Source organism: Leptodactylus fuscus, chromosome 7 (assembly GCF_031893055.1).
Source record: "Leptodactylus fuscus isolate aLepFus1 chromosome 7, aLepFus1.hap2, whole genome shotgun sequence".
Taxonomy (NCBI): Eukaryota; Metazoa; Chordata; class Amphibia; order Anura; family Leptodactylidae; genus Leptodactylus; species Leptodactylus fuscus.
The window spans coordinates 7,358,167-7,375,157 of NC_134271.1; the positions used below are offsets into that span (position 1 = coordinate 7,358,167).

At 46.0% G+C, this 16,991-nt stretch overlaps 1 protein-coding gene across 1 annotated transcript; it reads left to right on the forward strand.

Moving 5' to 3' along the window:
• OVCH2 (ovochymase 2) lies at window positions 1-15,101 on the forward strand. The gene is made up of 23 exons (XM_075283612.1): window positions 1-88; window positions 1,573-1,679; window positions 2,036-2,127; window positions 2,621-2,793; window positions 2,897-2,992; window positions 3,077-3,228; window positions 3,614-3,815; window positions 4,123-4,246; window positions 4,483-4,616; window positions 5,535-5,675; window positions 5,903-6,033; window positions 6,296-6,389; window positions 6,731-6,862; window positions 7,083-7,157; window positions 7,768-7,954; window positions 8,078-8,147; window positions 8,842-9,031; window positions 9,713-9,849; window positions 10,400-10,559; window positions 10,979-11,074; window positions 12,490-12,619; window positions 14,210-14,337; window positions 14,951-15,101. The coding sequence occupies exons 1-23, from the start codon at window positions 1-3 to the stop codon at window positions 15,082-15,084; spliced, it is 2,973 nt and encodes a 990-aa protein (XP_075139713.1). The 3' UTR covers window positions 15,085-15,101.
• Window positions 15,102-16,991: the final 1,890 nt, after the last annotated feature.

Below are 16,991 nucleotides of genomic sequence, written 5' to 3' on the forward strand. Positions count from 1 at the left end.
ATGGCAGAGACTTCATTGTCTTCTGTCTTTATAATGCTGAGCGTCATTACCCATGTAAGTAGAGAGGAAAATGGCGGCCCTGGCAGAGGTAAGTGCGACGCCCGCTCCTGTAGATTTATGGCGTCTGAGATTGTTAGACTTCTGTGTTAGTGGGAACGTTATTACGGTATGGGAAGTGACCAATGTCCGAAAGAGATTTCACCCTGTGCAGGACCGAGCAGCCTGCAATGTGTGAGACTACATACAGGTTACAGAAGACAAATGGGGAACAATTTTAAGAAAAGCCTTTAATATAAATCTGCTTTTACTTTACATATTTACCTGTCCCCATCCATAAAATGGCATCCATTCCTGTCTCCGTGACCACTGGGGCTAATCATAGAACTGGCCTTATTGTGGTGGTCACCAACAGTGATTCACATAGGGGGCAGGGAAAACCAACCTATGGAAAGAGAGGCAGGTATAGATATTGGCTCCTAGTCCTGGGGTAAGTGGTGGGGGCACTTATTGAAACTAGAGGATGGAATGTAGATGTATAGAAAATGGAGAGTGTGTATAGAATGATATAGGTATTGTCAAATTAGTCAATGGGAGTCTTTGTGTGAGGGGGGGGACTTATGTATCCTGTCATGGATAAGAAGCCTTGGAGGAGCAGGGAGTGGGCTGAGGAGCCCTGGAGGAGCAGAGACTGGACTGAGGAGCCGTGGAGGAGCATGGAGTGGGCTGAGGAGCCGTGGAGGAGCAGAGACTGGACTGAGGAGCTGTGGAGGAGCAGGGAGTAGGCTGAGGAGCATGGAGTGGGCTCAGGAGCTGTGGAGGAGCAGAGACTGGACTGAGGAGCCCTGGAGGTGCAGAGAATGGGCTGAGGAGCTGTGAAGGAGCATGGAGTGGGCTGTGGAGCTGTGGAGGAGCAGAGACTGGGCTGAGGAGCCATGGAGGTGCAGAGAATGGGCTGAGGAGCCGTGGAGGTGCAGAGAATGGGCTGAGGAGCCGTGGAGGTGCAGAGAATGGGCTGAGGAGCTTGTGGAGGTGCAGAGAATGGGCTGAGGAGCCGTGGAGGTGCAGAGAATGGGCTGAGGAGCCGTGGAGGTGCAGAGATTGGGCTGAGGAGCCATGGAGGTGCAGAGACTGGGCTGAGGAGCCTTGGAGGAGCAGAGACTGGGCTGAGGAGCTGTGGAGGAGCAGGGAGTGGGCTGAGGAGCTGTGGAGGAGCAGAGACTGAGCTGAGGAGCTGTGGAGTAGCAGAGACTGGACTGAAGAGCAGGGACTGGGCTAAGGAGCAGGAAGTGGGCTGAGGAGACCTGGAGGAGCAGAGACTGGGCTAAGGTGCAGGGAACTGACTATGGAGCTGTGGAGGAACAAGGACTGGGCTAAGGAGCAGGGAATAGGCTGAGTAGCAGAGACTGGGCTGAGGAGCAGGGACTGGGTTGAGGAGTTGTGGAGGAACAGGGACTGGGCTGAGGAGCAGGAACAAAATTGCATCTTAGACATTTCTTCCTCAAAAATGATGTATATATCAAAAAACACAGCGATAATCCAGTGTGATAAGAGATTTGTCAACTGTTGTCGTAGTCGCTAGATGTGGAGAACATATGGCTGCCGATGAATCTGCCAACTACAATCTGCTGTCTCGTATCGTCGGAGGGACATCTACAAACAAGGGAGAACACCCATGGATAGTAAGTTCCAGTCTTATACAATCTATACGGTACAGTATAATCCGGCATCTAATAAATCTAATAATCTGGCACTTTTACTCCTAATACTAGAACCCGGAGCTGTTGGGGCAATAAATGATCTTCACATCTCTCCAACTATCCTGAATATAAAATATCAGTAAATTTCTTTCTTCCAAATTTATGCAAATCTCATCCAAAAGTGAGAAGCTCTTCCCAGTTTTCGGCGGCTGGGGCAAGACTTAAATGCCGCGTATTTAGCTATTGACAGGTTTTAGCGATTTTTGTCTTTGGTGGTTGGTTATTGGGCCCTATGCAGATTGGGAATTGAGAATATTCCTGTAAATTTTCTTTTTCAGGCTTCTTTAAAACGAGATGGGAGACACTTCTGTGGTGGAACCGTTATAAGTGACCGATACATAGTCACAGCCGCTCACTGCGTCTTAGACAAGTAAGGAATCATTTTGGAGAAGTGAACCCACACCACCTCCAATTCTTCATCACTTTAATAGCCGCCCCTTCACTGATTCCGGCACATTTGGAATTTTTTTTCTCTAGCCCCCGCCATTCCTGAGTAATGACTGCTGTAAGTTTTGGTGCCTGATATGCTAACTAGATTCTCTAATGTCAAGTGGGTGGAGTCAGGCAAAGGGGCAGGACTCAGAGCTCCGATCAGAGATACAGTGTCAGCGCTCAGAGTCACTCGCCCCCTGCCTGACATCGCCCACTTGACTTTAGAGAGTCTAGTTAGCATATCAGGCACCAAAACTTACAACAGTGATTGCTCAGGAATGGCGGGGGCTAGAGAAAAAATTCCAACGGTGCCAGAATCAGTGGAGGGGCGGCTATTAAGTGATGAAGAGCTGGGGATGGTTACAGAACTATCAACAATTGTCAACATGTGATACTGAAATTCCCTCTTAATTTTGGTTTTGCCTTCTCAGAAATATTTTAAATAATACGAGAGTTTCTGTCGGCGTTCACGATTTTGGTGTTAAAGAATACAGTGAAAAGAGTTTCCCCATAAAAGCCGTATACAAGCACCCCAACTTCAGCTCTAACAAGCCCTTCAACTATGACATTGCCATATTGGAGCTGGTCGGACGCATCAAATTTGGTAAAGATTCTCTCATTGCCTGGGTATACCTGGACCATACCATTCATGGGGGGTGTGAGCAAGTCCTTTGGGTCTATGGATTTTTTGCATTCTCACTTTATAGATCAGAACATCCAAGCCGCGTGCCTACCGAACCCCGATGATGTGTTTCCTGCGGGGTCTTTGTGTGTTGCCCTTGGTTGGGGACGTCTGATAGAAAGTAAGAGACTCGAGCCGTACTATGAGGAAATATCTTACAACTTCTTATTGTGACCCGTCTTTACCATACGTCTTGGTATTTCAGATGGCAGGTTACCTCTCAGGTTGCAACAAGTCACTTTACCTCTCATTGACTACAGAAGGTGCTTGAGCATCATGGAGACGGTGGATCGGCGTTTGGTGTTCGAGACGGTGGTTTGTGGAGGATTTCCGGAAGGGGGAAAAGACGCCTGTCAGGTGCAGAATTATTGATTATTATTGATTATTTTATTGATTTATTATTGAACAAGTGCTTTTTAGTGGAGGTCTCCATAAGCCATGGTGTACCCAGAAGAGAACGTAGATTGGATGGACTTACCATCATGGTGCATAGGTTTAGGGCCTGGCGTTTTGTTGTCGTCTTCATGGTCTTTTCATGATCCCCGACCTATTTCGTTTACCTATGGATTGAACCATCCTGCATAGGTCAGTGGAGACCAACCAAGACTTCAGGCTACCAAAAGCAACATTGTAACGTTGCTTCTTCATTTATGACACAATGGACCATTTCGATGATGTCATCACCTTTGTCCCTAGCCGTTGCTTTTTTTTTTTTTTTATCTTCTGGTTTTCTTCTTTTCAGGGTGACTCTGGAGGTCCTTTCCTCTGCCAGAGGAGCCATGGACGGTGGGTTTTGGTTGGTGTAACCTCCTGGGGATTGGGATGTGCACGGAATTGGAAAAACAACTTACTGCAACCGCCAGAAAGACGAGGATCACCGGGTGTATTCACTGATATTCAGAAGCTTCTCAACTGGCTAGGTGGAAACCTCAACCAAGGTCAGCGTTGTTAATATTGGGGGTCATTAAAATGGGATATCTGCCAAGTCGAACATCTAGGGTGTTGTTGGGTCTACCCAAATCTTCCAAACACTGTTATATATTTGATGTAATATATGAAGAACCTTAGAGAATCCAGCACATGATGTTCCCATTGATTGAATCCCATGAATTTCCCATTGACTCCCATATAGCCGTATAGGTGCAAGTGAATTCTGTTTTTTTTTTGTTTTCAGTAAACAACGCTCATCTGCTCACGTATCAAGGTAAATCCGATCTACCTGTCTATATAATGGAATGGCACCAACCGCAGGCGATTATAAGAGATTTCTACCCTATCCCGTAGTACAGTGCAGTGCCGAAGACGGATTCCTGAAGGGAACAGAAGGGAATATATTACTACCCGAAGGCTCCCGGAAATACTACTCCAATAATGAGTGAGTGTTGTGTGTTTTTCTATGTGATGACAATGTATGTAAGTGCTGCGGAATATGTTGTCACTATACAAGGAAGAGAATGAAATGAATACAATGTATGTCGGCCACGGAGTGTCTGCCATGGAGCCAGTGGAGCTACATACCATTGATGTCTAGATGGTGGGACTTCCTCACAAGCCTCAACTTCAAACCAAAAATTGAGCATTTTACCCTAAAATCTGTTATTTTTACCCTAGAAAGTGTGTGTGGACCATCAATGTCCCTACTGGGATGCACATCCTTCTGGTCTTCGATTACTTCAATGTGGAGTGGGATTATTCTTGTGACCTGGATTATCTGGCGATCTACTCTGCATTAGGACGTCTCATTGGTGAGTCCAATACTGTACGTATCCAGATAGAATACCTGTGTTGTATTGATAAGTGGTCACGTCATGTATTGCATAGATGTCAATGGAACAAATGGATCACATGTCCTGTGATGGGCATATAAAGTGGGCAAGGTGCCACCTAATATGAGTGGAAATACTGTCCATCCAATCTTAATGTTGTATGTTGGTGAACTTACTGGTTCATGTCCCTTATTAGCTAACCATACAGAGACTGTGGGGTATAGGGGCTCCACCATCCAAACAAGGACAAACAAATACGTGACGTATAACATGTGCGTGTAGTCTTGTGATTACTTCACTGTATAGTAACAGGCTTTACAATGTACAACTAGGTTCCACCCAATGGGAATGATACTTTAAGGTGTTTCTTCCAACTAGAATTGTGATACCCTATGAGAAATTCTAATATTCTGCTAAACCAGTTCGACCTTGATTATACCCAAGGAATCTGTGCTTTGTATAATGTATGGCTGAGCTGAAATTTGAAATCCAACCTGTCCTAGTAATCCTGGCACCTACCTTCAGACGAGAGTGGGGAGATCCTCCATACACCTTAGATAGTCTTAAGTTTAACCAAAGACATCAAAAATTGTCCGACATTCATTTAATTGTTCACGCATTTTACTGTCATGATCGCTACGATCGAACCATTTTCAGTTGGACCCCATTCATTGTAGCAACGTCCATTGGGTACCAACAAATGCCTTATTTTGTATTGTCAACTGGTGCACCTTATCCATTGGTGGATAACAATGGTCGGAATCCTTGCTTTCATGCCTACGTTAAAGTAATGAAATATAGAATGATTCCGTTACAAAGTTTCCTTGTATTCGCACATTAGTAGTCCCAGAATTCCCTTGTCTACGGAGAGTGACCGGCATTCCCTCTACATTGCAGGAAAGTTCTGCGGGGACGCCGCGCCTCGGCCATTACTGATCACTGACACCAGCATCATTCTGAAGTTCATCTCGGACTTTCAGGAGTACAAGACGGGATTTTCACTCTCTTATCAGGCGGTAGAACCGGACTTCTATCCAGGTGATGCGGTAGACATTGTCTCTATACAACTTGTGTAACCAATTGTTGCCAGTTGACCCTAATTTTAGCCAATTTGTCAGGCCCTGGACCAAATAAGACACGGTTTACAAAAGCCCAAACCAAGTAAGACGGCCGATTATTGGGTTGACCCATTCCAGTTTGGGGGAGGTTCATAAAAGTTCATAGGAATATGACATTTATACAATGTTTTTTTGCCAAAATTTTAGATTCTGATTGTGGATCAGTCGCTGTTATCTTTGAGGAAGGAGAAATCCAATCTATGAATCACCCGGGGGAATACAGCAGCCTTGCCCATTGTCAGTGGGTGATCCACGGCCCTAAGTTTCATGTTATCCAGGTAATGGCTCCAATATCTGCCTGACCGCGACAAATAATAGTAGAGGTGCTCGAGGGTTCAATCACAATGTGAAGAGGAACTGGACGAGTAGATTGTGACCATTACACGTGATATTGATAGTGACAGTAAAATTATACCTATATAGGGTATATTGATGTCATAGAGGGGGGTCCTATTCCTCATGGTGGGGTATGACACAACTATGACCGCTCTCATTGTCCGTATTATCGCTCATAATATCACTTTTCGTTCCATTTTGCAGATCACCTTTCTAGTGTTCGAGGTTGAGCCCAGTGACGATTGCATTTTTGATAAATTGGTTATTTATCATGACTTGGAAGGAACCATGATCGCAGGTCAGCGCTTGTTATATGGAGACGTAGACGGTTGTGTGACTTACAATCTCCTGTTTAAGCAGTTTCCAAACGTATCTTGTAAAGTCAGAAAGGATTGACCTAGTCAATGTGTCAGGTTTTGTTGTAAATCGGGCACAGCAACCACCCCCGGCCTCTCCTATTACTAAATAATGGGGGTTCCTATGGGGGTAACCACACCAATCAGACATCAACGCATTATCCTAAGGCCAGTCCATCAATATATAATCTCACCCATTAATAGGATTGCTGTTCCCATTAACTCTCAAGCACAAAGACGGGTTCTAAAATTCTACTGCAACATGGTATCCATTTTATTTTAGGAAAATTCTGTGGATTTTCTCTTCCTGAGCCGATTCTGAGCGTCTCCAGCGTCATGCAGGTGATATTTACCTCCGATCACACCGCCAATTACATCGGGTTTCGAGCGGTCATTTCATTTGTCCCTTCATCTAGTAAGAATTCCCTTTTTTTCAACCATAAAAACAGTCACAATTTATGTAAATGTCCTAAACAGAACAAATTGATCTTCCCAAATTGGAAGCCATTGGATACAAAGTCTAAATCTGTCCATGTGTTTGCGTATACAATGACCTATCTCTGTGATCTTCCCCTACTCCTTGTACCTGTTCCTCTAAGAGCTCCTTGTCTCTGATCCCTTCTCTTATATTACAGGTAATATTAATCCCGGGCTACCGCTGCAAGGAAACAATCAGCCACGGAACAGCCAGGATGCAATGGAAGACTTTGGCAAGTCATTGTCTATAAAGTGGCACCAAGTTTGGCAAATAAATTTGCTACCATAGCTCATTATCTCAATACCTTGGCCAAAATAAAGTGTCTTGTTGTTAACCCATGCCTGGTATACATAAAGTGCATGCGCAATCCAGTGGTGGGCACAGAGAGTAGGGCCCCTGATCAGTATATGGGTCCCATGTCTTCCATATCTTGTTGTAGACCCCCTTATGACTCTCTAACATCGTATTCCTAATTGTTAACCATGAAATTCAATAGCTCAGGCATTCATATGCAATCTAATACAGTGGGGCCCCCTTCCTACTGGGCCCCATGCAGCTACACAGGTTGCACCAATGATACAGATTTTTCTGTTGTCGATCTTCTATGTTTTGCTGATATTTCATCAATGTATCTAGAAAAGTGGCAAAAATCAGCATCAGACTGAATCTAAACAAGCCGATATCTAAAGAAAGCTCCTCAGATCTGGTTCCTTACGCCAATGACAAGGTGGCCATCCAATGGCTTCTTACCACCCGGAAGATGAGGACATGTTTTACATTGCTCTCCTTCAGCCTCCCATGTCTCTATATAATTTGCAATGTCTTCCACTTTTTTTTCTTAGATGAAGTTTGTGGCGTCTCCCCAGTCCTACCCAGGTTCAACCATCATAGCATCGCTAGTGCGGAAGAGGCAATGCCCAACTCGTGGCCCTGGCATGTCAGCATCAACTTTGGCAACAAACACGTGTGTAACGGTGCTATTGTTTCGGAGACCTTTGTCCTTACATCTGCCAACTGTGTCGCAGGAAGGTAGGTGGCCATCTGCCCAGATCTAGCCGCCTTCTTGATGTCTATGATGTTTGCAAAATTGGGACAATTTTATTCTTACTTTGGCATTGTTGATGGTTTTTGACCTCATTCATGTTGTTTCAGAGACGCGTTCCACATCATAGGTCTGGTCGCCGCAGGACTCCATGATCTTGACTCATCCATAAATGCTCAGGTATGAATACTAACTCAGAATTCACTACCGAGTAGTCAAGAGAGTCATTGGCCAATGGCCCGATCTAGATTACCTTCGTAGATTTGGAGATACAATGTAACTGGAAGTACAGAAGGAGAGTCTCCCTGTCCTCGTAAGGATACTACATAAGGGACCATATACTGTTAGATCTGTGCTTCCTACACAATGGGGCTCCTCATTCAGGACACTTATCTATCAGCCATTGTGGAGAGTGGCTACAGAGTATCTTTCTCTCTGGAGGACCAGAAACATCTGCAAATTATATGGACAGTCCATTCATTTCAATGGGCAATGTGTAATACCTAATTTTACCTGTGGGGGCATTGTAGGGAAACTAAACTCTTCCAGATTACAATTGATCATTAAGGTGGACCACATGGTGGATGAGAAATTTGAAACGGACTCAAATTCATCTACATTTTCCACCCCTCCCGAGAGGTGGATTTTGGGGCTGATTTTGAGACTGAATCTGCCTCCTCCACATGAACATACCCTTAGATTCCCAGCAACACCATACCCTTGTATCAACTTCTTCCCAGGAGACCCTACTAACAGAGACAAGTTGTCCAATACGGTCCACCCCTATGACTATGGTTACTCATCAGATGAGTTTTCGGTAACTTACAGCCATTTACTTTCCTACTAGTCACCAGTTACCTTCTTGCCTTTCCAGAAGCAGCCAGTGAGGAAAGTTTTTATACATCCTGAATACAATCCTTCGTCAAGGGACAATGATGTGGCCTTGATCCTCCTGGCTGAGCCATTCCAGTACAACAGCTACGTACAGCCCATATGTCTGCCGGATGGATATAGCAAGTTGGAACCGTCTGATCTATGTGTGGTCTCTGGATGGAATCTTAATGGTGAATATAACGTTATATTGTAACGTTATGGAATGTCTTAGATGTAACATACTTGGGTTTACTCTTCAGTTCACGATCAATGGGATTGGTTGAATGGGCTTTCCAATGGACAACACTTAAGACTGTGTCCTCCAAAGGTCTAGTGACTGTACTGTATACTGTATTTTTTATTAATTGTACTTAAAGAGGACCTCTCACCCCCTCCACCAACTCCAACACCTTTTATCCTTCAATAAGCTCCACTGTAATTTTTTGTCTAGACCTCAACGTTTCTAACAAATTGGTGCTTTAGTTTTAGCAGACAATAAGTCTCTCTAAAGTCAGGAGGATGGTCCTGGAATAGAGCTGACAGTCTGGGACCGCCCACTTGACAGCAGAGAGCCTAATTAGCATATTGGGTGCTGAACCTTCCAGCATTGATTGCTCTGGAACCACAGGGGCTACAGAAAAAATTCCAACTGTGCCGGAATCAGTGAAGCGGCGCCTGTTAATGGATGTTGGAGTTGGTGGAGGTGGTGACGGGTCCTTCTTTGAGTTCTGTTCTCACTTCATATCTGACAAGTTTGCTCCTTTTGGCATCCACTACAAAATGGATCCCACTGGGGTGTGTCTTATCCATCATGGATCCTTTTAAAGTACAAAAGTTGAAATTGAATCTTTATCTGCAAAATGTAATTCTAGAGGACTTATCCACCAAACTTCAGCAGCTGGAGGTCCCGGTGCTCCTGCACGATGTGTGTAAGAGATACTATGGCGGTATAACAGACAGGATGTTTTGTGGTGGGACCATAGCAGGAGAAGACAACGCTACCTGCGCGGTAAGTGCCAATTCCAAGAACGATCTAGAGACGCCAAAACCAAATGTGGATTCTGTTTTACAAAAAGTCAATTCCCGTCCTGCCCTCCTCCAGAGAGTTTGCTTAGGTGACAGATGAACCTTCTAGGTCCTGTGCCAAGCTCTTCTGTTCCTAGGGAGGGCACTCGCTGTGTCATGGTGGACTCCATCTTACAAGACACAATGACCTGGCGCCGCTCCCTGATCTTCATATCTCTTTTGTGCTGTTTCCTCCCATGTGAGTCCTTAAAGCACCACGACAGTGAAATCCCACCCGTCATCGAATAATCCAAAAAGTCAGATCATTTCCAATACAGAACGAAGTCCAAAGTCATCTGAATGCCCACAAGGCCCGTGTCGTGCTCTGTGGTCATGGCTAGGTACGGTTTGCTGCCCTAGACCTGTTCCTAAATACCTTGGCCAATGGGTGGGTTTGTTGGCGAGCTCCATGACGCCCAGTATTTGGGGCACCTGCCCTGCCAAACCTTCTAGTTTATTACTTTTTGCTTAGAAGACAAATCCTTGTCTTGCAGGAACAGTCTGGGGCACCGCTGGTTCGTCCGTCTGATACAGGGATCTACACCGTCTTTGGTATTGTGAGCTGGGGCGTTGGGTGCAGCAAAAACCCAAAACCTGGAGTGTACAGCAGTGTCGCCTCATTCGTTCAATGGATATGGGAGACGATTCACTCTGGTAAGTTCAGCATTTGGTTAACGCATGTACTTATTGTATTGGCCAATCCATGTAGGGCGACCTTCCAACTCTCCACTGATGGTCGCCATCGAAGATCTCTCTCCTCCACCACTGTATTATACATGCACTGACCCGTCAGGGATGAGATACAGTAGCTGCCGGCAGAACGATCATTCTGTAATACTATGAAATAATACGCACTGAATGGCCACTTTATTAGAGACACCCACCTAGGAGCTCCAATTGTGAAAGGACAGGTGTCTCTAATAAAGTGGCCATTCAGCATAGGCGCTTCCACATGTACATAGCATGTTACTGACCCCCAGGGCAGTAGGTTTCACCCCGGGTCCTGTAGAAACTTTTCATATTGGAATAAAAGTCCAAATACTGTGTAACAAATTCTAATCCTGTATATTCAGTTGAACAATCTATGGACACTTATACGGGGCCCCATCTCCCACTTATTTCTCCGGATCATCTTCATAAACTCTCCCAGTCGAAAGCGCGCCAGCCAGGTACTGTATGACTTCTGTGTGTGAAGAAAGCATGCATGTTTATGCTGGGGAAGTGTGGCTGCGTGAAACAACACCTTAAAGGGGAACTCTCACCACCTCCACCAACTCCAGGTCTTTACGTCCTTCAATAGGCGCCGCTCCACTGATTTTGTCGCAGTTGGAATTTTTTCTCTAGCCCCCACCGTTCCCGAGCAATCATTGCTGTTAGTTTCAGCACAATTATGCTCTCTGCCATCAGGTGGGCGGTGCCTGTGTTTCTGCTGTAGCCAAGGACCGCCCACCTGACACTAGAGAGAATAATTGTGCTGCAACTAACAGTAATGATTGCTCGGGAACGGTGGGGGCTAGAGAAAAAATTCCAACTGCGTCAAAATCAGTGGAGCGGCGCCTAATGAAGGGAACCTGACACCTAATCCTATCCTAAAATACTAACGCAGTGTTTTATTGCTTTCCAATTGCTTAATCCTCACGACCTTGTATAAATTATTCATGTGGTTGATCCCGTTCAGGTCAGTAGTCATGTTGTCTGATCTGTGATCACGTGTCTCACAGCATTGTTGTGCTCCATTGAGTCCTGTACTTGCCTAGGCTCGCTTCATCTATGCACCGCGCATGCGTCAAACACCAGGGAAATTTGTGATGGAGAACCTTTACACTTCTCTGTGCATGACCATGTACAGGAATGAAAGGGTTAACCAACTTTTCCATGTAGTGGCATTAAGGGGGCATTATTACTGTGAGGGGGCACTCAGGGGGCATCATCATTGTGTAGGGGCACTATTTCCAGCACCCTTTCCACCCTCAAAATCAAAGAACTGGGGTTTGGCCCCTTCAAAAGTACATTAGGGGGTCCAGTCTTTTCTAGTTATGCCCCCGATAAAGCCAATGCAAACCAAGTGATGGGTTAAGTTCCCATAAATGGCTTAAAGGGAATGCGTCGTCAGGAAATGACCTATTGGATAAATCACATTTTTATGTTAAACAAAAAATCTTCAATTTCTAACTCTTGCCACAAAGCCTAAAATACTCTGTGACTTCCTGTCTCCTGGTGATGGACCCTGGTCCATAGATACAAGATCCTGGAGCTGACCCTATTCAGTTGTATGGGAGAGTTTTCTGGGCATGCTCCGTGCCCGGGGCAGAGGTCAGAGAGGGGAATAGATAAGATGTGACCTCATCTAATGGGACTGATGGACTCCATGATGACAGGATAGCATGATTATCAGTGTGCTGTAAGAGTGGTGACTGCTGCAAAGAATTCTCCTACAGAAAACTGGACTTCTCAGCCTATAATTTGGCTTAGTGGTCACAGTCAGAACTGCAGTTTTTTAGTAATTTTTTTAAACTACAGATAATAGCATGGAAAACTCATATTAAACAGCATTTCCCCATCTAAACTCTATGTGTCTCTGCAGACAACCCTCCATTCAATGGTTCCAACTCCTCCGAAGATGTCTACGTGGCCTGTAAAGATGTCCTGTCCCTACAGTCCCCGGGGGAGATTAAATTAGTGGTCGGCGGTCAGGACAGTCCTGAAGGTGCCAGGTAAACCTATAGATAAAGCAATAGATTACTGTACGGGGATTCGTCTATGGATCCCAATATTCATGAGCTTTGGCCTTTTCCACTTGATGAAGTTGTTCAGTCTGAACTGCAGCTATCATTATATTCTGGGGTCTTGTCTTACTCTAGGAGCAGAGGCCAAGGGGAGGAAACATAACATCCGGTCATACTTACCTCTCCTGGGCTCTGTTGTTCTTTCCAGTGCAGGCTCCTGTTTTGTTTGGGCCTCTTCTGGCCTCCTGAATTATGTCATTGGCCCCAGGGGGCTGTTGAGGCCCAATCGCAAGTCTAATTGTCATGACATTGATGTTCCCCATGTGACCACTAAGGTCCAATCAGACGCTGAAAGAGGTCCAAAGAGGTCGGGGATCTGTATCAAATGGCACAATGGAGCCCAGAAGAGGTAAGTCTGTATCTTTATGCACCTCCCTGGGCCTCCGCTTATGGTTCTTGAATGGAAACCAAAAATTTTGAACTTCAGCCGAATCCCAAATTTTTGAAAAACTCTTACCAAAGCAGTTTACACATCCCTGTTGGCAAGGTGCCCGGGGGTTGTTTCCATCCATCCTATATGGTTGCCCTCTATTCCTGCAGGCCTGGTCCTTGCACTTGGGTCCACTATGTTTGAAGGCCTGAGGTCTGGTTCTCTTGAGTGCAAAAAAAGTGCAGCAGAATGTGGTCTATTGCAAAGATCCCAAAACCTTCCCAACCCTCTGAGCCAGGTGGCCCTAAAAGGGTTAATTGTCAGTGGTTCTTCCTCAATGAAGCTTGGGGAGACCCATATTTATTCCAGGCACCCACCCCGGTGTCCACCAAGACGTTGGCAACTGGTTGCAGGAGAAGGGCTCGGACTCTGTCACTTCATTGTGGTCCCACCAGGGGGCAGCAGATATCACATGGAGCAGGTAGGAGAGGACAGGTGCCAGCTTTAGGTTTGTCCCTCAGACCAGACTGTTTTTAGGGTGACCTCACCTCCACACCTAACACTCAATGGGGAGATTTATGAAGACTGGCGTTCTGTGTGTCAGTGGTGCGGGGAAATGGATTAAGAGTCTCTGATTTCTCCAGGCTCCAGATCAGTAATCTATGCCAAACTGGTGCAGATCTCCAGTATAACTCATGACAGATTTTTGGAAGGAGTTGCAGTAAATTTGTCAGGCCGAGGCATCCTTGTCCCGTCTTGGTCTTCCGCCCCCTCCATCCGCTTTCTTAAAAAGGAGAAGGATCAATGTGACGCATCTTTGGTGCAAATAAAGGGCCAAAGATGTCAAAGTTCTGCCACATTTACACCCATAGGGGAGACAACTGGTGTCAGTGGGTTAGTAATTACCCCTCAATGTGTGCATTTACCCTTAAGGAGCCCTTAAAGGGGTAACTGGTCGTCGCTTTGAGTCACATAGCTGCGATTGTGGGGGCATGAGCTGTATTATGGGAACGTATGTGACATTGTCAGGAGGACGTAGATGGTTGCAATATGTGCAGTACGGGGTCATCCTATAACCTGCCTAGGTATATACACATATATATATTCCCTCCCGTATAATGCCCTTTACATCTATTGCGCTATTCCAGGTGCCAGCTGATTTTCCAGGCTCCGAAAGATCATTTTATTTTGCTCAATTTTAAGCAGCTGAACGTGTCTTGCGATCGCTACACCCTGGAAATCTACGAAGGAGAACCCAGCAATAAAACCTATAAAGGTAGGAGAAATTTGCAGCAGATGTAGCAGAGCTGAATTTGTGCACAAGCAAAATACTACCGTATATAACTATGCGTTCCCGGACTTGTGCTTGGGGCTGCAACAAGTACAGTCTAGATCAGGTCCAGGGATTATTGGGCAAAGCAACAAGTTTATACAATTTGCAAATAACAAGGCTCATACCATGCCCATAAATCCTACCGCTATGTGCACTTTTTAACCTGCACCTTGTTCTGCGGTTTAGGAACATATTTTAACCCCTTTCATGTCTGTTTCCAAAGACTTTGAACGCCAAAGCTCCAAGGTCAACCAGATATAGAAGTACAAAGCAAAGTGAGAAGGATCCTGTGCTACGTATATACTGTATACTGCGCTGCATGGACGGACCCCTGCCAGCCCATATATTATTAGTCACTGTTATAGTTATGCCAGCTATATGTGCTATAAAGAGAAGAGTAGAAGAGCAGAGCGGTCGATGTAACAGCAGGTGTAGATACCCTGTATTGTGTGTGGTTTGTGGAGCCGCTGCCCCTGGACTGTGCCCTGTAGATAAACATTCGGCCTCACCTTTGTCCTGCTTTATCCTGTTCACATGTCAGAAAATGTCTCTACAGCTCAAGTGACGGAGGAGAAAATCCCGATCATCGTGAAGTCTACAGGTCCAGCGGTCACCATAGAAGCCAATGGCAAGGCCCAGGAGTCCAAACTGCAACTCTGGCTGTCCTATAGCTTCCATACCCAGAACTAGTGCCCGGGCGGAAACCTGAACCCAAAACAGCAATTACATCCAATAATAAGTATATATGTATATGACGCAAAACTGATAATCTGCCACTGGTTCCAGCATTAGAATCAGAATATCACCCCAGCCCTGCAGATAGATAGGTTACTGTCACCAGAACCAGCATATCACCCCAGCCCTGCAGATAGATAGGTTACTGTCACCAGAACCAGCATATCACCCCAGCCCTGCAGATAGATAGGTTAGTGTCACCAGACCCAGCATATCACCCCAGCCCTGCAGATAGATAGGTTACTGTCACCAGAAGCAGCATATCACCCCAGCCCTGCAGATAGATAGGTTACTGTCACCAGAAACAGCATATCACCCCAGCCCTGCAGATAGATAGGTTACTGTCACCAGAACCAGCATATCACCCCAGCCCTGCAGATAGATAGGTTACTGTCACCAGAACCAGCATATCACCCCCAGCCCTGCAGATAGATAGGTTAGTGTCACCAGAACCAGCATATCACCCCAGCCCTGCAGATAGATAGGTTACTGTCACCAGAAACAGCATATCACCCCAGCCCTGCAGATAGATAGGTTACTGTCACCAGACCCAGCATATCACCCCAGCCCTGCAGATAGATAGGTTACTGTCACCAGAAGCAGCATATCACCCCAGCCCTGCAGATAGATAGGTTACTGTCACCAGAACCAGCATATCACCCCAGCCCTGCAGATAGATAGGTTACTGTCACCAGACCCAGCATATCACCCCAGCCCTGCAGATAGATAGGTTACTGTCACCAGAACCAGCATATCACCCCAGCCCTGCAGATAGATAGGTTACTGTCACCAGACCCAGCATATCACCCCAGTCCTGCAGATAGATAGGTTACTGTCACCAAAACCAGCATATCACCCCAGCCCTGCAGATAGATAGGTTACTGTCACCAGAACCAGAATATCACCCCCAGCCCTGCAGATAGATAGGTTACTGTCACCAGAACCAGCATATCACCCGAGCCCTGCAGATAGATAGGTTACTGTCACCAGAAGCAGCATATCACCCCAGCCCTGCAGATAGATAGGTTATTGTCCTCAGACCCAGCATATCACCCCAGCCCTGCAGATAGATAGGTTACTGTCACCAGAACCAGCATATCACCCCAGTCCTGCAGATAGATAGGTTACTGTCACCAGAACCAGCATATCACCCCAGCCCTGCAGATAGATAGGTTACTGTCACCAGAACCAGCATATCACCCCAGCCCTGCAGATAGATAGGTTACTGTCACCAGACCCAGTATATCACCCCAGCCCTGCAGATAGATAGGTTACTGTCACCAGAACCAGCATATCACCCCAGCCCTGCAGATAGATAGGTTACTGTCACCAGAAGCAGTATATCACCCCAGCCCTGCAGATAGATAGGTTATTGTCCTCAGACCCAGCATATCACCCCAGCCCTGCAAATAGATAGGTTACTGTCACCAGAACCAGCATATCACCCCAGCCCTGCAGATAGATAGGTTACTGTCACCAGACCCAGCATATCACCCCAGCCCTGCAGATAGATAGGTTACTGTCACCAGAACCAGCATATCACCCCAGCCCTGCAGATAGATAGGTTACTGTCACCAGAACCAGCATATCACCCCAGCCCTGCAGATAGATAGGTTAGTGTCACCAGAACCAGCATATCACCCCAGCCCTGCAGATAGATAGGTTACTGTCACCAGAACCAGCATATCACCCCAGCCCTGCAGATAGATAGGTTACTGTCACCAGAACCAGCATATCACCCCAGCCCTGCAGATAGATAGGTTAGTGTCACCAGAACCAGTATATCACCTCAGCCCTGCAGATAGATAGGTTACTGTCACCAGAACCAGCATATCACCCCCAGCCCTGCAGATAGATAGGTT